General features: G+C 36.5%; 1 protein-coding gene across 2 annotated transcripts in view; it reads right to left on the bottom strand.

Annotated features, from left to right (window-relative positions):
- ITGA6 (integrin subunit alpha 6) overlaps positions 1-12,811 on the bottom strand; it is a 115,848-nt gene extending 103,037 nt beyond the window's left edge. The window contains exon 1 of one of the 2 annotated variants that reach the window (XM_053698442.1): positions 12,337-12,811. In XM_053698442.1, the coding sequence (XP_053554417.1) occupies positions 12,337-12,521 (185 nt within the window). In that variant the 5' untranslated portion in view covers positions 12,522-12,811. The remainder of the gene's footprint in view (positions 1-12,336) is intronic. The other variant, XM_053698441.1, reaches the window with a different exon arrangement.
- Between the last annotated feature and the right edge of the window lie 13,925 nt (positions 12,812-26,736).

Raw genomic sequence — 26,736 nt, 5'->3', positions numbered from 1 at the left:
AGAGTATTGCATTGAGCAATGATACTTTTTTTATTGGACTAACTATACATTTATAAGTTGACAAGCTTTCGGAAGAGTTCCTTCCTTTATCAAGTCTGAAGCAATACTGACCAATACAATGGAATTTACAGATTATATCTTAAAACACAGAATAGCTAAGAAGACAGTGCAGGGAGAGGAGGAGGTGTCGTAAAAATCATGAGGGGGGCTTAGGTAACAGGCAGACAGTGTCCAGTGTAGGAGAACAGACAGGGGAAATATATAGCTATACATAGAGCATATACTGACATAAAGTTATATATCAACATTGAATCAATATCTATAAAGATGTGAAATTGTATATACAGGGGGAATACAAAAGTTAAAAAAGACAAAAGTGTGGACATAGGCTTACCTGTGTACCTATGTATAAAGAATGTGGAATATACAATGTAATTGACTAAATGAAAGTATATTACAAAAAAATTTGATAATGTGTTAAGAATCCAGAGTCCACATTTAGTCCAGAATTAAACAGGTTGAAGTGCATTATCATTTTCATTTCAAAGGTTTTTCTTTCCATGGTGTTTTTGAAGTTGCCTCTGAGAATTTTGATTTTGAGGTTTTGGATGGAGTGGTCAGGTTGGGTGAAATGGTGACCAACAGGGGTGCAGTATTTTGTTTCACAGTGGTTTTTGATTGAGTGTCTGTGTAAGTTCATTCGAAGGTGCAGTTTTTGGCTTGTTTCTCCAATATAGCATCCCATTTCACATGCAGTGCAATGTATCATGTATACCACATTTGCAGATATACATGAATATGCCCCTTTAATGTTATAAGATTTATTATTGTGGTTTGCTGTGCTGCTTTCACAAACGTGTTGACACAGTTTGCAGAGTGCTTTATAGCAGCACTTGGTTCCATTCTGAATGTTCTTTTTCTCAAGGGGTAGCTTCCTATGTACTAGTTTCTGCTTTAGGTTAGGTGGTTGTCTGTATGCCAGGATTGGGGGCTTTGGAAAGATTTTTTTGAGTGTGGGATCCTCTAAGAGTAGTGGCTGTAAGTCTTTTATGATTTTTCGTATCCCTTCCACAGCAGGGTTGTATTTGACTACTAGTTGGATACGTGATATGTTTTTCTTCTCCCTGTATTGTAGTAAGTGTTCACGTGGAGTATTGAGGGCAGAGTTTATTTTTTTATTTATAATACTGCAATCAACATGACTATGGAAGATACTGAATATAGCCATAATAAGAAGCAAATCATGAAACTGATCACAAAAGAAACACAGATCAACAGTGATATATACTTCCTATCATCCTGCAAAAAAATGAATCTCATTCCAAATGGACTGAAAATTAAGAATCCACTTGCAACCACTCATAACTGTGAGTATGCTGAAAAACTTTGCAGACGTACCAGTGAGAAACTGAGAAATAACCTAATTCATCAACTATACAGCAAAAAGCAAATAATAAAAGACCAAAAGCAGCTCCTACTACAAAAACTACAAGAAATTTAATGAAGAAATTAAAAAAGAAATGCAACACTTCCACAAAACACAACAACAAAATTTTATCAAGAAGAAAAAGAAGAAACTTGCATGCCTGTCACAAAACAGAATAAAACACCAAATGCAAGAAAACAGAGCTCCAGGTGACAGATCAACTACAACAACAAATGACCAAACGTCAACAGACAATAACAGCACCTCATTTAAAACTCAAACTGTCACCAACCAAGAAAACCACACAGAAAACTCAGGGATTGTGAACCTTTCAAACTACCACCTGTCAGGGCCAGATATATCAGTACTGTGTAAAGGATTATCATTCTGTCCAAGTACAAATCTAGACAAAATCCAACTGTACTCAGACTTAGAGGAATTCTTCAGGAGATTGTGGCTAAAAGAATTCTTCTATGACAAAGAAAATACCAGCACTAGGGAGGACTACAATGAAAAGAAAAAGAACACAATCTTCACACCTGCAGCAGGACGCAACACAAAATTGGACAGCTATATTGAAAGCTTCCGGTTGAGAACTGCATCTCTGCTCAACACACAGCAGAAAAAAATAATGTATAACCTCTCACACTTAGAAAAAAACGCTATAAAAAACTTAAGAAATAATGAAAATATTACCATTAAGCCTGCGGACAAGGGAGGAGCAGTGGTGATCATGAATACACAGGACTACATCACAGAGGGAAATAGACAATTATAAGATCAAACTTATTACAAAAAACTGGAAAAGGACCCCACCCAGGAATACACTTTGCAACTTCGAAAAATAATTAAAACATTCCCTAAACATAAACAACATAAACTGGACAAACTGGTGCCCTCTAACCCTAGCATAGGGACATTCTACATGCTCCCAAAAATCCACAAACCAGGGAACCCAGGAAGACCAATAATAACAGACATGGACACTCTGACTGAGCAACTATCGGGCCTAGTGGAGAATATTCTTAAGCCCTTAGTTATTAACACCACTAGCTTTATAAAAGACACCACTGATTTTCTTAACAAAATCAGCCAGATAACAGAATTGCCAGAGGATACTATACTTGTGACAATGGATGTGGAATACCTGTACAGCAATATTCCACATAAAGATGGTATTGATGCCTGCTTAAACTTTCTTTCCTCCGACAGCCCTAACCAGACATATAGTGCTTCTACAGTCAGTAAACTTACAGAATTTATACTTACTCACAATTATTTCATCTTCAACCACTCCATCTACTTACAAACCATGGGAACAGCCATGGGCACCAAAATGGCACCACAGTACGCAAACCTCTTTATGGCTGACTTAGAGCAGAGATTCCTAGCTACTCACCCTCACAAACCCTTCAAATACTTTCGCTACATTGATGATATTTTCATCATATGGACAGAAGGAGAAAAAAACCTTGAACATTTTCATAAATCATTTAATCTATTTCATGCATCAATCAAGCTTAAAATGAACTTTTCTAGAGACTGTGTCAGCTTCCTGGATACAACAATATCCATCACAAATGGCAAACTGCACTCATCTGTATACAGGAAACCAACAGATAGATGCAGCTACCTCCACAGCTCCCACCCCAATCACATTAAAAAAATCCATAATAAACAGTCAGGCTACAAGATACCACAGAATTTGCTCAGATACCAAGGACCGTGACAAACACCTCATCACACTGTCCCAATCATTCAGAGAAAAAGGTTACAAAACAAGGATTATAAATAAAAAAATAAACTCTGCCCTCAATACTCCACGTGAACACTTACTACAATACAGGGAGAAGAAAAACATATCACGTATCCCACTAGTAGTCAAATACAACCCTGCTGTGGAAGGGATACGAAAAATCATAAAAGACTTACAGCCACTACTCTTAGAGGATCCCACACTCAAAAAAATCTTTCCAAAACCCCCAATCCTGGCATACAGACAACCACCTAACCTAAAGCAGAAACTAGTACATAGGAAGCTACCCCTTGAGAAAAAGAACACTCAGAATGGAACCAAGTGCTGCTATAAAGCACTCTGCAAACTGTGTCAACACGTTTGTGAAAGCAGCACAGCAAACCACAATAATAAATCTTATAACATTAAAGGGGCATATTCATGTATATCTGCAAATGTGGTATACATGATACATTGCACTGCATGTGAAATGGGATGCTATATTGGAGAAACAAGCCAAAAACTGCACCTTCGAATGAACTTACACAGACACTCAATCAAAAACCACTGTGAAACAAAATACTGCACCCCTGTTGGTCACCATTTCACCCAACCTGACCACTCCATCCAAAACCTCAAAATCAAAATTCTCAGAGGCAACTTCAAAAACACCATGGAAAGAAAAACCTTTGAAATGAAAATGATAATGCACTTCAACCTGTTTAATTCTGGACTAAATAGGTAAGCCTATGTCCACACTTTTGTCTTTTTTAACTTTTGTATTCCCCCTGTATATACAATTTCACATCTTTATAGATATTGATTCAATGTTGATATATAACTTTATGTCAGTATATGCTCTATGTATAGCTATATATTTCCCCTGTCTGTTCTCCTACACTGGACACTGTCTGTCTGTTACCTAAGCCCCCCTCATGATTTTTACGACACCTCCTCCTCTCCCTGCACTTTCTGTCTTCTTAGCTATTCTGTGTTTTAAGATATAATCTGTAAATTCCATTGTATTGGTCAGTATTGCTTCAGACTTGATAAAGGAAGGAACTCTTCCGAAAGCTTGTCAACTTATAAATGTATAGTTAGTCCAATAAAAAAAGTATCATTGCTCAATGCAATACTCTTGTTATTTTGATATCTAAATCTCTGGACTAACATGGCTACTGCAATCAACGTATATATATATATATATATATATATATATATATATATATATATATATATATATATATATATATATATATATATGTATATTATATAACATAATATATATATATATATATATATATAATATATACACACACAAACAAATCTGTGTATAACACAGAAAAAAACTACGCACACTATATATAATACACAGAAAAGAAATTGTCAAAAAAAAAAAAAAAATTTTGAGTGAATATCACACACACAAAAATTATTTTGGTAAATTACACACAATTTAGCACATATAACAATAAAGTCTTATATGTGAAAGAAAATTCTTTGAATCCTTTTAGGTCCCTTCTTCAACTTGTTAATTCCAATCGAATATGTGGAGAAGCTGCAGTTTACAAGTAGTCCTCCAGTACCAGAATTGGAGTACGAAGTAGTAAATGTGTTATCTAAGGGAATAAGCGCACAAAGAATCTTCTCATAGTTTAATATGTTTAATACAAGATCAGCATAAAACAAACAGTCCCCCTTCAGGGTGGGTACTCACAAGATAGAACCTCAATCGATATGAGGTAAGATAAAAGCGTAGAGCACCCCAGATGAGTGATAAATCATCCACTGCGTATATCCTATGGTCCGTTGTTTGGTCTCCGTATAAAGTAAAATTATAATTATAAAATCACACTGCAATGCAATTTGTTTCGCTAGCAACAGTTCACCAGCGATGGATATAGATAAAATGACGTGGCCTAACGCGTTTCACTGAAGTATCTGCCTCTGACGAAACGTGTTAGGCCACGCCCACCTTTCGCCACGTTGCAAGAGGCTGCATGTGTGTCTATCATTTGGTTACAAAGTAACTGTTTGTTGCCATTTTTTGTAGCTATTTGGCATTTTATCTATATCCATCGCTGGTGAACTGTTGCTAGCGAAACAAATTGCACTGCAGTGTGATTGTATAGTTATAATTTTACTTTATACGGAGACCAAACAACGGACCATAGGATATACGCAATGGATGATTTATCACTCATCTGGGGTGCTCTACGCTTTTATCTTACCTCATATTGATTGAGGTTTTATCTTGTGAGTACCCACCCTGAAGGGGGACTGTTTGTTTTATGCTGATTTTGTATTAAACATATTACACTATGAGGAGATTCTTTGTGCGCTTATTCCCTTAGCCTTAGATTACACACATATATATATATATATATATATATATATATATATATATATATATATATATATATATACACACACACACACGTGAGTGTGTCATTGTCTTTATAATGGTTTGTTTATTGTGGTTTGTAGCGTAGTTTGCAGTGCCATCTTTATTAGATTTACACTGGAACCAACACTTCTGTTCATGTCATTCCTCTGACAGCCCCTGGACAAGAAACAAGAAGCCATTTAAGAATATAAAATTAAACACTAAGAAAATACTTGTGAACAAATTAAAATTATCATCAGACTGCTGCTTCCCTACCCTGTTCTTCACCTCTTAAGTGGAGAATTTCAATCTCCCCGGTCTCGTCCAGCCCGGGGAGATTGACAGCTCTTGACCGCAGGTGATTGGCTGTGCACGGGCAGGAGTGCAGTTGCACATGAGCGCTCCAGTGGATTGCTGCCCACCAGAGGAGAGCACGGGCGGACAGGGGTGGATGTGTACAATTAAGAATAAATCTGAATATATCTCAAAATTACTTAAGAATTTTTATAGGAAAAGTGTACGACCTGGCAACCACAATACCCTATAATGCATTTTATCTGACCCTCAACTTCCTCCTATCTAATATTCCTCCTCTGCTTCTCCCTATTTTGAGCAAAGCGTTATATGCAACTGTTTAGTCTGTGTTTAAATAAAAATGATTTATAAACCACACTCTTACAAATGTGTTTAAAATATGCAAACACACACAAACATAAAATTAATATTTTTTATCCCTTTAGTGCCATAAACACTTGTAGCAAGTGAATTAAGATCTTGACTACCACACACAAGGAGAATGAATTAATGATGATGAGAATCATACTGCGCAGATTAAAAAGCTCAAAGACAGTGGCTGCAGTGTGTGAAGGCATTAGCTGTGTGACACCAGAAAAAAATATGGGGATAAGCAAGGTTCATAAATCCTATTCCTAAGGCCAATTTTTATGAGATTGTTATAAACTTTGCCATCTTTGCAATTTAAAGCCAGATTACAAGTGGACTGATAATTTACTGTCCCGCACAAGCGTTAACTGAGATAGAAGTAAGCTTTTTGCACTCTTATTACAAGTTGAAAGTAAAAAGTTATCTCTAGCGCACTAACCCAACTTGTTTAAAAAGCCTTACAATATTGCACGCACAATAACCTATTCCCCCATAGAAGTTAACGAAGCAAAAAAAAAGCTGAAAAAAACCCTAACACCCTACTTGCACACAAACCCAATCACATATTCTCAAGTGCTTTAACCGGACATTAAAATATGAATATTTCACATTCCAATGTTCTTCACATAGCAGAATTTGTTCATAAATACATATTTCTACATATATTTGATGGTATTTTGGTACAATACTTATCTATACATATATATATATATATATATATATATATATATATATATATATATATATTTACACATATACATACACGTGATTAAATATAGGTATCGTAAATATATACAGATATACATAGGAATATCTATTTATAAATACATAGAACATATTCTGCTATATGCAGAACCTTAAAATGTGAAATATTTACAGCAAATACACACTATAAGACTTTATTAAATAAGAATATTGCACAAATATGATTTTTAAGGTTTGCATCTACTTAACTGCAAAAGTTCCAATGTATATATATATATATATATATATATATATATATATATATATGTATTTGTGTTTATATGTGTATATATGTCTGTAAATACATATCTACACATACAAATACACATGTACACACATATACATACATATTTAGAGGTGTATGTATGAATGTATAACTTTTTGTGCAATACATGTTTTAAAATAATTTTTATAAGTTGGTGTTATGAGTGTAAGAGTACTTTTTAATGTATTTTTGATGCATTTTGTAACACTTGTTTCGCAAAACAGTTAACCAGAACGTACATTAACTTCAATTGCACTCAAGCGATCGTGTTTACTTTCAACATGTAATACGAGCAAAAAATCTAATGAGCTCAAACAACCGCGATAAACTCCTTATCGATTGTGCATAACTGTTAGCACTCCATTTATAAATATTGAACATCCATAGTCTAGAACCTGGTTTCTCAACAGCCGGGTCGTGGCCCAGTACCAGGCCGTGATAGCCCTGCTGGTGGGCCCCGACCTGTCATGCTCCCACTGCACACTCTTACCCCACTACACACCAGGGGCAGACTGATACCAATCAAGGCCCCAGGAAAACTGTCTCACACTGACCAAAATGTATTCAATTGTATGCAAATGAACATGGTAGCCTCCCTGCCCTGCCCCCAACAGGCCCCTCAACCTCCAGAGCCAGGACCCCAACATTAAGGTCCAGAGAAAGGGCACCCAACCTCCAGGGCCAGACCCCACACTCCATGGCCCTCACAGCGACAGACCCCCGCCAGGGCCCCCACTAAACCCAAACTTTTTTTGCTTAGTTACTCATAGGGCAACTGAAAACTCCAGCTTAAGGAATGCACCAGGATCTGTGGAGATGCCATTTGTGGGCCCCCCTACATGCTGGTCCCTCGGCCCAGGTCCTATTTGCCTGGCTGATCAGCCTGCCCCTGCTGCTCACTATATATATATATATATATATATATATATATATATATATATATATATATATATATATATATATATATAATTTTTTTTAAACTGCCGGGCCCTGGACATGTCTAGCTAAAATTTATTGGGCCTTGAGGTCACTTTGTTTGAGAACCACTGGTCTAGAAGCACAAACCCTCTTAAAGTGACTGCAAATTTTAATGATTTAAAGCCCAGTATTTAAAAATACTCTTAAAAACATGGGCACTTTAAGTCATTAAACTTTACAATTATACTTCTTTTTTTAAAATACTTACCTTTTGGTTTACAGTTAACCTACTGCCGATCCTCCGCCAGCATCTCCTTCAGTATTTAGCATATCGATAACGATCCGGCTTCCTACAATCGTTGTGTGCCTCATGAGCTGGATGCCAAAGGGGGCACACAACGACTGGAGGAAGCTGGATGGTTGGTGTGTTTACAGTAACAAAATATGTAAGTATTTTAAAAAAGAAGTGCAATTGTAAATTTGAATGACTTAAAGTGCCCATGTTTTTAAGAGTATTTTTAAATACTGGGCTTCAAACCATTTGACTTTACAATCACTTTAATGATACTTATTGGTAAAATTAGCTATATTGCTTATAAACCATTCTTTGTTCACACTATTTTAATTTTATTGGAGTATATTAATGGGCACTTATCTGTGTTACAGACAGGTGAACTGCAAAAGAACATAGGTGCAACTAAACCACAGGTGGCAGAAAGTAAATTATTTGGAAACCTAATTGTCTAGGATGTGCATTAGTACATTAGTCTTATAGCCCTATAACCAAAAATAAAATGATGCATTATACATAGAAAAGTACCTTATTTCTGCACTGCTATCTGGCTCTGTTTCCTCCATTGCGTACAATGGTGCCCACCAGCAAGTAGGTGGTGAAGAATTCAAGCGCGTTTGTATTCTCACTTGATTTTGCATAACTTCCTGCAACATTTAGTGCATCGTCCAAAAAATGTATTTTCTGATTCAGACAGAGCACATCATTTCAAAAAAAGTTTCCAATTTAAGTCTATTATCAAATTTGCTTTGTTCGCATGATATTCTGTGTTGAAGAGATACCTAAGTAGACATCAAGAGAACGAGATAGCAGCACTATTTCCTGCAATTGCAAATGGATAACATTCTTGCAAAACTTTTGTTATATAGTGCTCCAGAAATGGACCAGCTCCTAAGCATACCTCCCTGCGTTTCAACTAAAGTTACTAAGAGAACAAAGAAAAAGTAATAATAGAAGTTGTTTAAATCACATGCGCTATCTGAATCATGAAAGAAAAATGTGGCGTTTCATATCCCTTTAAATTGTTGGGTTTGCTTGATTTTAAATGGGCAACTTGGTATAGCTACAATGTTTAAATAAGATTAATCTACGTCATTAGAACGTTTCATGCCGTCCTAACAGCGCTAGGCTTTAACGCCGTAAGGACGACATGGAACGGCCTACCATATACGGCGTCCTGTAGCTTTCCCCTTTGACGTATGCAAGGATCGGCCTGGGGGACATGCCCAGCAGCGTCGGCAGTCCCCCATAATTTGAATCGAGGCTTGAAATCATGCGATCACATCGACAATTGCATGATTTAATTTTTACAAATAGTGTTTACATCGGAAGGAACACTATTATTCCGCCACAACGCGATGAATTGGACACTGGATTATTTATAATTATTAAATAATGTGTGTTAAAATGTCTAATTAACTAGCCAGAAGTAATAGTGTAGTTTTTATTTTTTTCATTTAAAGGCAACAGACTTTGCATTGCCAGTGACTTCAACCATGTGTGTACTATAGTTATAATGTTATGGAATTTACAAAGGGATAAAAACTTTCCAGGCCAATAAGCAATTTCTTTTTTCATTGCAAACTGAGCCAGCTGAATAACAAAAGGCTGCCTGCTATAATCCCAGGCCAAGTCATTCTGAGCACTGACCCTTTCTGTTGTCCTGGAATTCTTTTGCTACCAAATAGCTTTATGTACACACTGATAGGAATTGCTGTCACTTAGACTGCATTGTACAGAACAAAACAAGGACAAAGAATTCTAGATTTGGATATAGTGGCAGGGGAGAGGTCAGTCTACATCTTACTTAGTCTAAGTAAAGGGGCTAGATAAGCGCAAATAAGAATTTGGTGCTGTTTTAAAGATAAAAGCCAATAATATTAATTAGAAAACTTAATATAAATCTGATTTTCTTCAGTTAGTTTATATTAATGTGCTCAACAAACTTGGAATACATTCTATCCCAGCTAAAAAGTTTTTTTTTTTTTGTTGTTGTTTCAAACATTGTATTTTAGCTTCACTAAAGTCACAATGTAACATTTAATGTTAACAAAAAAAAAATCACACCTTTTGACATAAATGTGAAAAAAATAAATCTGTCATTAAAAAATGTCATTGTCCAGATTGCTAAAATAAAAGTTGTTGAAGTAAAAATGTCAAGGATATGATAAGCTTTTTAACTGGAAACAAATTTACCCTTTGACTAGGGAAAAAAACTAACAATAGAAAAGCGTACTTTATCAGCTGAGTTAATCCTTCCCCTTCATGTTAATATATGCCTACAGACATTACACAGGACTACAGACATTACACAAGCCTACAGACATTACACAAGCCTACAGACAAGACTAAGATGTCTTTCTAATGAGCTAGAAAGGTCATTTCATGAATCAAAAAGGGAATAAACCCTTATTTTAGTTACCAGTCACAATTAAAAGAAGCAGATCTAAACCAAGATGATTCACAATGAGCATAATAATCTCACATTCACATTATTTTATTGTTATCAAACTTAATTGTTAAAAAAAAATCACTGTAACCTTATTTGTTTGCTGTTACTAAAAAAGATGTAACACTGAATTCATTTGTTACAAGTAGGTATACATTTTGCAGGCACATAGCTAGCCATTAAGATGTCATTTGGGAGGAATTCATTGTAGAAGCACTGGCATTCGCTTGTGCAACTGCTTTTTACATTGGAAATTAGAATATTAGCATTTCTTATTACTGTAGTTGATTTTTTAGAATTCTGATTAATAAAGTAGATATATATTATGCAAGTGGAAAAGAGTCTAAAAAGATGTAACTGAATGCCTTATTGGATTAAGCCAACATTTACATTTTACCTATTGTAAAAAAGACAGTCTCTAGGGAAAGATATTTAGTGCTGCAAGACTCAACAAGGAGAGGCCTGGTCAATATTATTTTTGAGGATTATAGTTATTTCTTTTTCTTTTAAGTGCTACTGAAATTAAAAACTCTGATACATATCTCACATTTGAGTTAAAAATGTGTCAAATGCTCACAGTTATATCATTTTCTGCACCTTACTGATGTGTGTGGGTAGCAAACATAGCATAGAGTGAAATTTAATTACAGATTCCCAGGGCATGAATTCCTTTCAGGGAATGTGAACAGTGAATTCGGTTGGTGTGCACATGCTATTGCTATATTGTAGTTTGCTTGCTAGATCAATGTTTGTTTTAAACAGAAAAACGCACACTAGGAAACAATGTCTATATGTCACTTCCTTACACAGCTGAGTACCAGACACAAATATTTTGTGGCTTCCTCTTCAGATCTCCTTATCAGCAATACACTTTTAGTTGATTGAGGTTTACCAATAAGCAGAAGAGTCACATGGGTGTGAAAAAGCACAGCAAGCAGGCAGGGGACAATGCAAATAGTAGGTGAGGGGGGGGGGGGAGAGTGAATCTCAGACTAGCCACACTAAATGCAAAGCAAAAAGGAAAGTGATCTGCTGTTGATACATTAAATGTGGTGAAGAGGTTAAAAGGACAAAACTTTATAATTCACCAGATTAATTATTTACAATACAGGACCAAACAGCATTTTCCCAGTTGCAAAGTCCTTCAGAAACAACGATCTGAGATATGATTTATGGGTAGAGGATGATAGACAGATAGATGATAGATAACTCCACGGTTACAGATATGTATTTAAAATACATAAACACAAATGCACAGTGACATATAATGCAATTTAAATTCCAGGAATGAACCTGTTACAATAACTCATGTTTCGTTAAAGTTAAGTTGAGGAAAGCAATTTGGAAACCCCAAAACCCAAGTAAAATCGTATTCTTCACCATGCATACACACCACGTTAATATGACAAATGTGCAGAATACAAAGAACGCAACAGTAGGTAGGTTTTGTGAACTTACAGTCGTTTCTCCTCTGGATGAAGCTGCCTGTGCATGGCCATAGAGAAACCAAATAAGCTCCCAGGATCTCCTGATTTTGAGATCACATTGTCCGTATCCAAATTAAAAGCAACTAGCAATGTGCAACAGGACATGCAAGTGAATAACAACAGGTACATTGGAGTAACGTGTGCAGAAGCCGCCATGTGTGCACGCGCAAATTATCCTCTCCTTGAAGGTGGCAAAAATCCTTTGGTACTTCTCACGATCGTCCGCTTGTATTTTCCCTCCCTCTTGCTTTTTCTCTTTATTTCTGCCCCCTCCCTTTGCCCTTTTCCTTGCTGCCGTCCCACTCTTGTGTGCTGAATGGTACCGTTGTTCTCTGGAGAGTTGAGGGTTTTATACCAAGTGCTGAGCTAAGCAGGGCCCCTCCCTGTTATCCAAGTCTTGTCTGAAGCCCAAGGGCTCAGTTCTTTTCTTCTTCAGGGCTTCCCTGCCCAGCCCACTTTTTTCTTTTTAGTTATGTCTCTCCCAAGCTTCCGGGCTTTCAGAGCAGGTGCCTTCAGTAGAGCACAAGCCCACAGCAAACTGATAGAAGAACTGCACTGTACACAGTCACAGGGAGGGGCTCATGCTATGTAAAGCCAGCAGCACTGGGCGGGGAGCCAGATCACTCTACCTATGTCTTCCTGCCTCAGGTAGCACATGCCAGGCAGCGCATGGAACAAAGCAGTTATACTACTGGGCAAAGAACCAGTGAATTCACAGTTTACCAGAGGCGTGCGAGTCATTTTCTCATTTCTCTGAAGCAAAAAGTATCTTTCCTTTTATAATCTAACAACTCAATTGATACCGACTGTGTATTACAGGTTTTTTTTTGTTTTGTTTCAAGAAAATGTATGCACATATCAAATATACATTATCAGAGTAGAGCACTTTGTAAGTTTTATGCTGGTTTTTTTTTTTAAATACCTTTGTAGAAAAAAATGCATTAGTAAACTATTGGTGGGGTTATAGAGCTTGTTGAACACTCAGAATAATTTTATGGTGTTTGTTAAAGGGATATACAAGTGCAAAAGAGAATGCTTTAATGTGTTAAAGCATTTTATTATTGCACTATTGCTTTGGAACATGAATATAATTGATTTTAGTTCTTTATAAAATAGTAGTTTATTATTTATGGCAAGGCGAGACAAATTTGATCAAAATGTACCCTCAGCATGTAAGACCTAAATTGCGAAACATCAGCGTGTTACGCATAGTTTACATTTTGATGTTCTTCACATATTTTTTTATTATATAAATATATATAAATGTGTGTGTGTGTGATTATGTTAATGTAAAATATATATTTATATATACACGTATAGGAATATATAGCTATATATAGAAATATGTATTTACAATAAAAATATCATTGACCTGTATGTGAAGAATATTGGAATGTCAAATGTTTACTCCTGTCAGGTTAGATCGTTTTTTTCTTCTTCTGTGCTCTCCATTGTAGTCTATGTGGTGAATGAGTTACCGTGGTCGCAATATCAGAAGTCCCCAAGTTAGCACGTGCAAACTTTTTAATTTCAAATTGTAATATGCGCTCTACCCAACACGCGAAAAAAGATTACTAAGTTTTAGCGAAGTTTAAGCTCAAGCAGGAGCGCTACTTGTAATCTTTTTTTTTTTATTTTTTTTTTTTATATTTTATTTATAAATCAGCAGCGAATACAATTTCAGATATACACATTTAAGCAATAAAAAAATCACCTCACAGGGTGCCAAAGACTCTAAACAAATCATAATAAATTAACAAATCATAAATAAAGAGAGAGCCAGAGCACTGAATCTAATCCTTCTTTAACTAAAAGAGGAGAAACAAACACAATCACCAAATACAACTCTTTGGAGAAACATATAGAAAAATGAAAAGCTTCGACACTTGCATTTATTATGTGTTTATATTATATCCTCTTTGATCAAAGTAACGCTGTTGAGTGTTTTAATTACAATACAATAACATAACACACACACATAATTAAAAAAAAGAAGGGAGAGAAGGAAAAAAAAAAAAGGGGGGGGGGATTAACCCACCATCCCTCCACTCACCCCACCATCACATGTATCTTACACTTCTCTGTAGAGAGATATCCAATCAGCAAGAAAAAAGTTGAGCAGAACTAATTCCATAAAGACGTTCGAGTTCAAAAAGGGGAAGAAAATCTGTTTTTGAACATTGCTTGAATAAGACTTAATTATTGGAAGCCAGCCATTCAGAAATAATTTAATTTTTTTTATCGGAGACTGTTTGTAACTGAAAAGATTCAAAAATAATCTGTAGCTGAATTTCCTTGCGCACCACTGAAAATTTTGGCATAGAATGTGCTTTCCAATTTTTAAATATCAGATGTCTTATTAATAAAATAATCGTATTAACAACATTTCGGTATAAACCAAGATTCTCAGATTGATTAAATAAAAAAAAAATACTCTCTAGTGAAAATGGAATCGGCAAATTGTAAAGATTGGAGACCCAAAACCATATTTTTTGCCATAATTGATAAATCTTTGGGCAATACCAGACCATATGACAAAAATCAGCGCTTGGTAGACTACAACGCAGGCATTTTGGGTTTGTAGAAGGAAACATTTTATGTAATCTATAAGGGGAAATATAAAAATGATTAAATATCTTCATATGAGACTCCTTCCATGAAGTGGAAACGATACATTGATTAAGGGCTGAAAAACTAGAACTAATTTTATTTTCATCCAAATCTGGGAAAATGTAAATCCATTTATTGATAATTTTCCCAATAGCAAGAGCACCCTGTTTAGACATCATGATATCATAAATTAAAGAAATAGAGGCATCGCCCAACTTAAATTTTGAGCAACATAATTCAATCTCAGACCAAGCAGGAGATATGGGAAAAATACAGTCCAATGCATCCACATAGTGATGTAATTGTAAATAGGCAAAAAAAGGTCTAATCTTTTTATCCCTCCAAGTTTTAAAGGCCTTGTTATTAATTCCTGGTAAAAACTGTCGGTTCCCGCCAATGGGAAGGAATTTAGAAAAACTTGGATCTATCCCCAACAGGGAACAACATTTCCTCCAGGTCCATACTATATTTTTGATAGTGATAAGATTATTAATATTTGTCGGAAGTGTTTTAGGGGGCAGTGTAAAATTGTCTTTAACATAAACGGTTTATAATAAAAGCTTTCGATATCAAAAGAAGAGACTACGTTGGACTCTAAAATCCAGTCTACAGGGAGTGCAGAATTATTAGGCAAATGAGTATTTTGACCACATCATCCTCTTTATGCATGTTGTCTTACTCCAAGCTGTATAGGCTCGAAAGCCTACTACCAATTAAGCATATTAGGTGATGTGCATCTCTGTAATGAGAAGGGGTGTGGTCTAATGACATCAACAACCTATATCAGGTGTGCATAATTATTAGGCAACTTCCTTTCCTTTGGCAAAATGGGTCAAAAGAAGGACTTGACAGGCTCAGAAAAGTAAAAAATAGTGAGATATCTTGCAGAGGGATGCAGCACTCTTAAAATTGCAAAGCTTCTGAAGCGTGATCATCGAACAATCAAGCGTTTCATTCAAAATAGTCAACAGGGTCGCAAGAAGCGTGTGGAAAAACCAAGGCGCAAAATAACTGCCAAAGAAAAGTCAAGCGTGCAGCTGCCAAGATGCCACTTGCCACCAGTTTGGCCATATTTCAGAGCTGCAACATCACTGGAGTGCCCAAAAGCACAAGGTGTGCAATACTCAGAGACATGGCCAAGGTAAGAAAGGCTGAAAGACGACCACCACTGAACAAGACACACAAGCTGAAACGTCAAGACTGGGCCAAGAAATAGCTCAAGACTGATTTTTCTAAGGTTTTATGGACTGATGAAATGAGAGTGAGTTTTGATGGGCCAGATGGATGGGCCCGTGGCTGGATTGGTAAAGGGCAGAGAACTCCGGTCCGACTCAGACGCCAGCAAGGTGGAGGTGGAGTACTGGTTTGGGCTGGTATCATCAAAGATGAGCTTGTGGGGCCTTTTCGGGTTGAGGATGGAGTCAAGCTCAACTCCCAGTCCTACTGCCAGTTTCTGGAAGACACCTTCTTCAAGCAATGGTACAGGAAGAAGTCTGCATCCTTCAAGAAAAACATGATTTTCATGCAGGACAATGCTCCATCACACGCGTCCAAGTACTCCACAGCGTGGCTGGCAAGAAAGGGTATAAAAGAAGAAAATCTAATGACATGGCCTCCTTGTTCACCTGATCTGAACCCCATTGAGAACCTGTGGTCCATCATCAAATGTGAGATTTACAAGGAGGGAAAACAGTACACCTCTCTGAACAGTGTCTGGGAGGCTGTGGTTGCTGCTGCACGCCATGTTGATGGTGAACAGATCAAAACACTGACAGAATCCATGGATGGCAGGCTTTTGAGTGTCCTTGCAAAGAAAGGTGGCTATATTGGTCACTGTTTTTTTTTTTGTATTGTTTTTGAATGTCAGAAATGTATATTTGTGAATGTTGAGATGTTATATTGGTTTCACTGGTAAAAATAAATAATTGAAATGGGTATATATTTGTTTTTTGTTAAGTTGCCTAATAATTATGCACAGTAATAGTCACCTGCACACACAGATATCCCCCTAAAATAGCTATAACTAAAAACAAACTAAAAACTACTTCCAAAACTATTCAGCTTTGATATTAATGAGTTTTTTGGGTTCATTAAGAACATGGTTGTTGTTCAATAATAAAATTAATCCTCAAAAATACAACTTGCCTAATAATTCTGCACTCCCTGTATAGCTATCTTAATCATTGCTGCCCAGTTATAAAGCTTGATATTAGTGAGGGATAAACCTGCCGGCTCCTTTTTTAACATAAGGTTATCAAGGGATATACGCGCCTTTTTTATTGCCCCAAATAAATCTAGACATACTAGAACATAGTTTCTTCACATCTTTATTAGGAATAAAAACTGGTAGGTTTTGAAGGGGATAAAGCAATCTGGGAAAAATAATAGTTTTTATTAAATTGACCCGCGCCTTCAAAGAAAGTGGAAAAGACATCCAGATTTCTAGGTCTGATTTAATTTTCTCCAATAATGGTATAAAGTTCAAACCATACCATTTATTAGGATCTGTGTGAAGAAAAATACCCAAATATTTAATACAGTCAACAGTCAACTGTCCTGAACGGAATTTCTTAGAGACCGGTAGCTGGTTTTTTAACCCAAAGAAGTTCGCTCTTTTGAAGATTTACCCTGTAACCAGAAAATATACTGAACTCTTCCAAATATCTCATTATCAGGGGAATAGACTGCATAGTGTCCTTTAAAAATAACAAAAGATCATCGGCATAAAGTAGTAGTTTGAGTGTCTGTGCACCCAGGGATATACCTTCCATCTTCTCCCTTAATTTAATTGCCAATGGTTCTAATGCGATGTTAAATAATAGAGGCGACAAGGGACAACCTTGTTGTGTGCCTCTTTTCAATGTGATCTTATCTGAAAGTGTATTATTAATCAATAAAAAAGATGATGGGAATCTGTACAGCTTCTGGATAAAATAAATAAATTGGTTATGAAATCCAAATTTGGCCAATGCATTAAATAAATAATTCCAAGATATGGAATTAAAACAGAAATTGGTCTGTAAGATGCCGGGTCTTCTGGGTTTTTCCCTTTTTTAAGGATTAATGAAATATTGGCTGCAGAAAAATACGGGGACATAAAGTCTTTGGAACAAAAGTAAAAATTTAACAATTTACTCAGAGTTAATTTTAATTCTTGAAGAAGTATCTTATAAAATTCACCTGGCAAACCATCCGGTCCTGCTGCTTTATTAAGTTTAAGCCGATCTATAGCTGTACAAATTTCTTAGTCTGAAATAAGGGCATTTAAAAGGGCAGAATCCTCCTCCAGAATCTGTGGGATTCGCAAATCCCGCCAGAAGTTATCCTGGCTCTCAACATCGCTAATTATATCAGTATAAAGTAGTTGATAAAATCAAAAAAACCCTTGCTGATCTCCTCTGTTTCAAAGACTCTAGAGTTACCTACTTGTAAGGCCGCTATAAAATTCTTTTTCTTTCTAATTTTTGTAAGGTGGGCCAAGTGTTTGGCAGAACAGCCAGAAAAGCCCCTAAAATATAAACTGATTTTTTATTCTTGTTCTAAAGATTTTTGTTTAAGAAATATATCACGTGCTTTTCTAGCTTCACAGTAGCTTTTCCAATTTCTGACTGATTGCTGATTTAGATATTTTCTATATGCATTTTTTACCTGATTGGTATATTGAGTTTTATCTGCGCGCCTTTTTTTATGTATGCTTTGATCTCACCACGCAGCACCGCCTTCGCAGTTTCCCAAAAAATTTCAATTTTTTTGAAATAATTGATATTAAAGCTACAAAAATATTTCCAACTTTGTTTTAACCATGTAGAAAATTTAACATTATTAAGTAAGTATCTTGGGGAAAAAAATCTAGCCACAAAACCAAGTGATATAACCGCATGGTCTGAGATTGAAATATCACTAATATCTACGCAGAATTTTTTAATAGATAGAGATTCAGAAATTAAAAATAAATCGATTCTAGAAAAGGTTTTAAAAGATTTCGATTCACAAGTAAACATCTATGCCTCCACATATCACATAATTTGAGTTTGTGACACATTTTTTTAAAAAGACATGCACCTCTGTTATAACTTTTAAAATTCTTGCCCGAAAGTCTATCTAATATAGGACAGGGTGTTGGATTAAAATCTCCACCCATTATAATATTATCATTGATCAGTGGGAATAGTATATTTTCAATTGTTTTCCAGAATCCATGAGATACTATATTGGGGCCATAAACATTGCAGAGAATATACTTGACATCATGGACTAAAATCTTTAAAATTATAAACCGTGATTCAGGGTCAATTTGGACCTTAATAATAGAATATTTTAAATCTTTATTAAATAATATTGCAACTCCACATTTCCTATTAACGGATGGGGCCCCAATACCTTCCCCAACCCACTTCAACTTAAGTTTTGCCATTTCCACATCATTCAAGTGCGTCTCCTGGTTTACCCTTGGCCAAGTGTTTAAGAATAAGTTTACGTTTAGCTGGAGAAGAAATTCCTCCAACATTCCAAGACAGAAATTTCAAATCATTCATCATCCCATAAGTACATGTGTATTAAACTGTGTGAGGTGAGGGGAGTTAGAGGGGGAGAAAAAATTAAAATAATTGCAACCAAACATAAAAAATTAACTGCAGAACAGACATCTTATACCATAACAGAATGTATTAATTTGTAATAAGCTTATATCAGCCCGAATGGGAATAGCCCTACAAAACATCTTTTGAACTCAAAATTTATTTTGCCTCTTTGGGATCAACAAATGTGTACTTTTGTACATTGTCTTCTAACAAAATTTTTGCAGGATAAATCATCTGTGCTTTCAGACCCAGCTTTATCAACTGTGTACAGAGAGGGGCCATCAATTTTCTCTTAGCTGACGTTTTAATGGAAAAATCTTGAAACAGTAATATTTTATGATTTCCCAACATACACAATCCATTTTCCTTAAACAATCTTAACATTTCAATTTTATCTTGAAATTTTAAATATTTCACCAGACAAATCCTATTTTTTGTAGAGCAATCCGGGAAAGATCTTTTGGTCCCTAGCCTATGAGCTCTTTCAACCTCTAAAGGTAACTGGTGTGCAGGTACCCCTAAGGTTTGAGGAAGTAATACTGAGGTAATTTTAAGTAAATCCTCAAATTCTGGATTTTCTGGGAGACCTATTATTCTTATGTTGTTACGTCTTGAACGATCTTCCATGTCCTCTAAGCGGGCTTGGAGATTATTCATTTTCGTTTCTTGTTTCTGTAGGATAGTTTCCTGGGAATTAGCCAAATCCTCTAAATCGGAGACTCTGTTCTCAACTTCGGAGATTCTTGAGGCAAATTGCCTTACTTCCGCTGTCAGAGTAACCAAGTCAGAGGAAATACTAGAAAAGTCTCTCTTGATGAGATCAAATTGGGGTGTCAATAATTCAGATATTTGCGAAAATAATAACTGTATATCCATTCTAGAAGTTGAATAATCTAGACTTGTATCATTACTAGGGTCGTTAGCTTTAGTTTTTTTTATCCTTTACCTTAGCAGGCATTATGGGCGAATTAGTTTTCGCCTGCGTGAGAAATCTATCCATAAAATAAAGTGAAGGTCAGAATTGTGGTGCACAGCCCGGATGGAGAAAAAAATATATATAAATAAATTAATGTGATATTATTTACAACCCCGTAGGGAAAAATAGTGCATGTAGTGTGTTTTCTAGCAAAGTAAAGAAAGTGAAAGTGGAATATATATCGGTGATGGTGAAAAATGGGAACCTGCCAAGTCATTTAAACCGCTGATACAGAGGCTAACTTCCCATCGAACGTGTTTCAATGGAAAAACATGTCTGGATAACACACAATACAGTTTTATATCAATAATTGAACTTATTTATAGCAGTAGGATTATGCTATTCCTAGTTACCCTCCTAATATGTGCATCACTATAACACTATAACAATATAACCTAACCATCAAAATGCAGGGGGACTACCCCCAAGATTAATGCTAAAGGAATTACTTTCGTTATGGTATCTCGCACTCCTTTACCCAATGAATAGGAATATTATACCCTCAACCTTGATGGAATCCCTTTAGTGGGTTTACCTGGTACAACAAGATACTACAACACTGAACAGTATATATACATATTTGCTAAAATTCTGCAGAAATTTCTTTCTGAGTGGCAAAAAGTAACTTGGTCCCCTAGCTATTCTGACTTAGACCATGTAATTATAAAGTGAATATCAAGAATACAGCTTCAAAAAACGACTTTGTCATAGCATGAAAAATACAAAATCTTAATTTGTAATTCCTATCAATAGCAAATAGATTCATGATCACAGGGTGAACCATACACCAATATACAATGCTTTGTATGACATTTCTAGGAGAAAAGCATTAAATTCTATGCCAAAAAAGATAACCGCTTTTTTTTTTTTCCCCTATTCCTTTCCCCCTTTTATTTTTTTCTCTTCTATATTTTTTTTTTAAGCAGGGGTATATTATATAGAATATCAATCACCAGATTTGAAGTTGACAAAAAAAAATAGAAATAACTCCCCTAGAGGGTATTCATCTATCACATATCAATAAATATATATATATTTTTTCCCTTTTTGAGTACAGGCTTATGCATATGAATGTCCACTGCTCTAGGCATATGAACCAGACGTGACACCCTCCTCAGGCTATCAGCACGTTCTCCAGAATAAAAATGTTCTTACAAGTAGTCACTTAGTAAGGACAAAATTTCTCGAGCAAGCCCATAGGGGCCCACAATAACCCTTTCACTGGAACACCAATAAAGTCAGAAGAAACGTCTTATATTTTTTTTTTTTTTTTTTTTTTTAGTTTTAAAAGCAGTTTTATTGAAAAAGAAAAGGGCAGGATACATTTTGTTCAATGCCTGAAAATTCAAGTACATGCCTTTTCCAGAATACATCATGTGTGCTCTTATGGTACTGCTAATAACATGTAAATATCTAAACATGAATACTAATATAACTTATACAAATTGTACAAACTATAACATTATTTTCAAATGACATAATTGCAATACTTGGACATGCATTAACTCCTTAATGACAACAGTACTTTCCCATTTTTTGTCCGTTTGTGACAAAGGCTATTTTTACATTTTGCGGTGTTTGTGTTTAGCTGTAATTTTCCTCTTACTCATTTACTGTACCCACACATATTATATACCGTTTTCTCGCCATTAAATGGACTTTCTAAAGATACCATTATTTTCATCATATCTTATAATTTACTATAAAAAAATTATAAAATATGAGGAAAAAAAACAAAACACTTTTTCTAACTTTTAGCACCAAAATCTGTTACACATCTGCAACCACCAAAAAACACCCATGCTAAATAGTTTCTAAATTTTGTCCTGAGTTTAGAAATACTCAATGTTTACAAGTTCTTTGCTTTTTGTTCAAGTTATAGGGCCATAAATACAAGTAGCACTTTGCTATTTCCAAACCACTTTTTTTCAAAATTAGCGCTAGTTACATTGGGACACTGATATCTTTCAGGAATCCCTGAATATCCCTTGACATGTATATATTTTTTTTTAGAAGACATCCCAAAGTATGGATCTAGGCCCATTTTGGTATATTTCATGCCACCATTTCACCGCCAAATGCAATCAAATACAAAAAATCATTCACTTTTTAACAAATGTTTTCACAAACTTTCGGTTTCTCCCTGAAATTATTTACAAACAGCTTGTGCAATTATGGCATAAATGGTTGTAAATGCTTCTCTGGGATCCCCTTTGTTCAGAAATAGCAGACACATATGGCTTTGGCGTTGCTTTTTGGTAATTAGAAGGCTGTTAAATGCCGCTGCGCACCACACGTGTATTATGTCCAGCAGTGCAGGGGTTAATCAGGGAGCTTGTAGGGAATGTGTAGGGTTAATTTTAGCTTTAGTGTAGTGTAGTAGACAACCCAAAGTATTGATCTAGGCCCATTTTGGTATATTTCATGCCACCATTTCACCGCCAAATGCGATCAAATAAAAATAAATTGTTTCCTTTTTCACAAACTTTAGGTTTCTCACTGAAATTATTTACAAACAGCTTGTGCAATTATGGCACAAATGGTTGTAAATGCTTCTCTGGGATCCCCTTTGTTCAGAAATAGCAGACATATGTGGCTTTGGTGTTGCTTTTGATAATTAGAAGGCTGCTAAATGCCGCTGTGCATCACACGTGTATTATGGCTAGCAGTGAAGGGGTTAATTAGGTAGCTTGTAGGGAGTTTGTAGGGTTAATTTTAGCTTTAGTGTAGAGATCAGCCTCCCACCTGAAACATCAGACCCCCTGATCCCTCCCAAACAGCTCTCTTCCCTCCCCCACCCCACAATTGTTCCTGCCATCTTAAGTACTGGCAGAAAGTCTGCCAGTACTAATATAAAAGGTATATATATTTTTTTTTAATAGCATATTTACATATGCTGCTATGTAGAATCCCCCCTTAGCCCCCAATATCATGGATCCCACATCAAACAGTTATCTAACCCTCCCCCTCTAGCCTAATGGGCGCCATCTTGGGTACTGGCAGCTGTCTGCCAGTACCCAGTTAAGTAAAAAAAAAAAGATTCTTTAATTTTAAGCTACTTTCTGTAGTGTAGCTACCCCCCACACCCCCCCCCCCAGAACCCTTTGATTACTTGATAAATAAAATCCCCCCTTTTCTCCCAATGTATTATTTTATGTAGGGTAGCGGTTCCCACCCGCTCCCGCCCATGCACGCGCCCACCCGCCACCCCCGTGCACGTCCATGCGCGCCCCGGGTACTCCCGCCTCCGATCCCGCCCCCCTCCACATGATCACGGGCCCATTGCAGGCCGCCCACCCGCCTCCCTGTTTCGCTCCCACCCACCAACGATGCTCCGGTGCAGAGAGGGCCACAGAGTGTCTCTCTCTGCATCGGAGGCTTGTGAAGGGGTATTGCAGGATGCCTTCCAGCACTCTGTTAGACAACTGACATACCAGGTACGTCTATTGTCATTAACTGCTTGTTAATGCATGACGTACCTGGTACGTCAGTTGTCATTAAGGGGTTAAAGTAAGCCAGGTTGGATTAATATCGAAATGTATGGCCCCCCAGATTGAAACATTGTTATTAACCACTAAGGCACCATTTATTGAACGGATGAGTAGTCTCTGGATTTTACGTGGTCTTCCCACAGGGCCTTCATTTGGATGTAAGTATCTAATCTCTTATTGACTAAATATGTGTATTCTTCAAGGTCTAAAATTTGATTAAATGTGTGTAGCCACTGTGCTATGCTAGGTATGTTTCTGCTCTTCCAGTTCTTGGCCACCCATTGTTTATGCAATTGCTACCTATAAAAATTAGATTCCTCTTATCCTTTGGGGTCTTATTTGGAATAATATTAAATAACCATATACGTGGATCCGGAGGCAAAGCGAGTCCCAACATCCCTGACATCTCTTTCGCTATTTCTTCCCATAATTTTGCAAGTGGAGAACAAGTCCACCAAATATGTGACATTGTCCCCGGCTGTTCCCCGCATCTCCAACAGATCTCACTACATGAAGGGAATAACTTACTAATTCTGACAGGCGTAAGATACCACCTCTGGATTATTTTAAGATTCAACTCGATTAGTTTGCTGGAGGCGGATACCTTAGTTACTGCTGAGAATATTTGCTGTCTGTCCTTGTGTGTCAACTCTATTTCTAGTTCTTTCTCCCAGCTATCAATGCAATGAGGAATACTGCATGAGGCTTGTAATATGGAGTATGTAAGGGAAAGGGTTCTTTTGATGGGAGAAGTTGAGTTACACAATACCTCAAAAGGGGTTAATGAGCGTAGGAAATTATTCCTCTCTTTATGTTTATATAGGTATGAATGACACTGTCTTAGGAAATACCAATTACGGAATACGGGGAGCCCCTCCTCAATCAATTCTTCACTTGTTCGCAGGTGTTGTTCGTTCCCTAAATGTAACATCATGATGGCTCTCGTTTTTTGTGTCCTGTTGTGCAGTTTTAATAATCCCATTCCTGGCGCAAAATCTACATTGTCTAAAAGAGGAGTTAGTGGGGAGGCCCTGGATGATATGTGTGGGTATTCTACTAGTATCCTGTCCCATACTTTAATAGTTTCTAGGATAGGTGCGTTTTGACTAATTTTATTTGACAGTGTTGTGCGTCTCTGCCAGCACAATGAGAAACGTCTTATATTTAAGTGGGTTTGACACTGGGGCTCATCATAATGCTTTAAGAACTTGTATCCTTTATACTCCAAATTTATACTCTGTCAGGACAGCGTTTTCCTCCATGCACAAAAACAGTTTCTCCCCGTATTGTATCACAGGGCTGGTATATTGCAATTTAGGACAGACGATTCCTTACAACGTACTCCTTCAATGTTCTTATATACAAAGTTTATTACTCCAGGAAGCTTGATATGCTCACTTTTCTTTATTTGTATTGTTTAGGAGCAAGATAGAAACATAAAGTGTCTAATAAAGGCCGGGTGAGGGTTGCAGAAATATATGTATAGTTACCGGCGTGGTTGGTAACCCTGTTTCTTCAGTCGCAAGGATAGAGCTCCGGATGCGACTCCCGCCGTCACCCTGACCTCTTACCTACCAGCGACACATGTCATGCCAGAGACCGGTCCTTGACCACTCCTTCTCCTATTGCAACCGCTGGCTTCCCAGTCCTTCCCGGTACTGCCCTCCTCCATTGCAGGTACGTATTTCAAGAATGCAAGGCTGATATATTATATTAGCAGGATGGTGTGTCTGCTGCAAGCCGCTCCGGCCCAATACAAGCCCTCAGAGAGCACCAGGGGCCGCGGGGCAATGCGTGGTGATCAGGTCTAGAACGCTGCGATAACCCTAGCAGCCATCGAGGAACAACTGGCGTGCATGCTCCTCCCCCAACAGGAAGTCCTCACGCTACTTGTAATCTAACCCTTTAATGGGTTTTGAAGCCAAAGAACAAAAACAACTATTTCATATACAAAAATAAATTTAAAGGATCACCTTCACATACATTTTACACTCTGCTGGTATAACAAGTAATTGGAAACACATTCAGCTGTTTTTTTTGTTTTTACATTTCTAAACTTTGGATTTAACTTCATCCACATTTTTTATTTGCACTTTAATTGGCTATAATGTGCGTGCAAAATAGCAGCAATCAATAATGTGCTAAAAAATATTAAATACAGCTAAGTTAATATTCAAATAAAAACAATAAGATTTTATTGTTTATTGGCTATTAAACGGACAGTCTACTCCAGAATTTTTATTGTTTAAAAAGATAGATAATCCCTTTATTAACCATTCCCCAGTTTTGCATAACCAACACTTTTATATTAATACACTTTTTACCTCTGTGATTACCTTGTATCTAAACCTCTGCAGACTGCCCCATTATTTTAGTTCTTTTGACAGACTTGAATTATGGCCAATCAGTGCTGATTCATAAATAACTCCACGGGAGTGAGCACAATGTTATCTATATGGCACGTATAAACTAGCGCTGTCTAGCTGTGAAAAAACATCAAAATGTACTGAGTTAAGACGCAACCTTCAAGGGTTAGAACTTTAATGAAATTTAAAACAACCACTTTCTTATTTTCAGTTATTATATTAATTTCCTTTATGCAGCACATTTGATAATAAAAGTAAAGTTGAACATTGATCTACCTGATTCACAAAAGAAAAAATGTTGGTTTCATGTAGGTCCTACATATGAGTTCAGTAAAATCCTTTGCCAGC

Source organism: Bombina bombina, chromosome 1, assembly GCF_027579735.1.
Source record: "Bombina bombina isolate aBomBom1 chromosome 1, aBomBom1.pri, whole genome shotgun sequence".
Lineage (NCBI taxonomy): Eukaryota > Metazoa > Chordata > Amphibia > Anura > Bombinatoridae > Bombina > Bombina bombina.
This window is presented reverse-complemented; position numbering and strand designations above follow the sequence as displayed.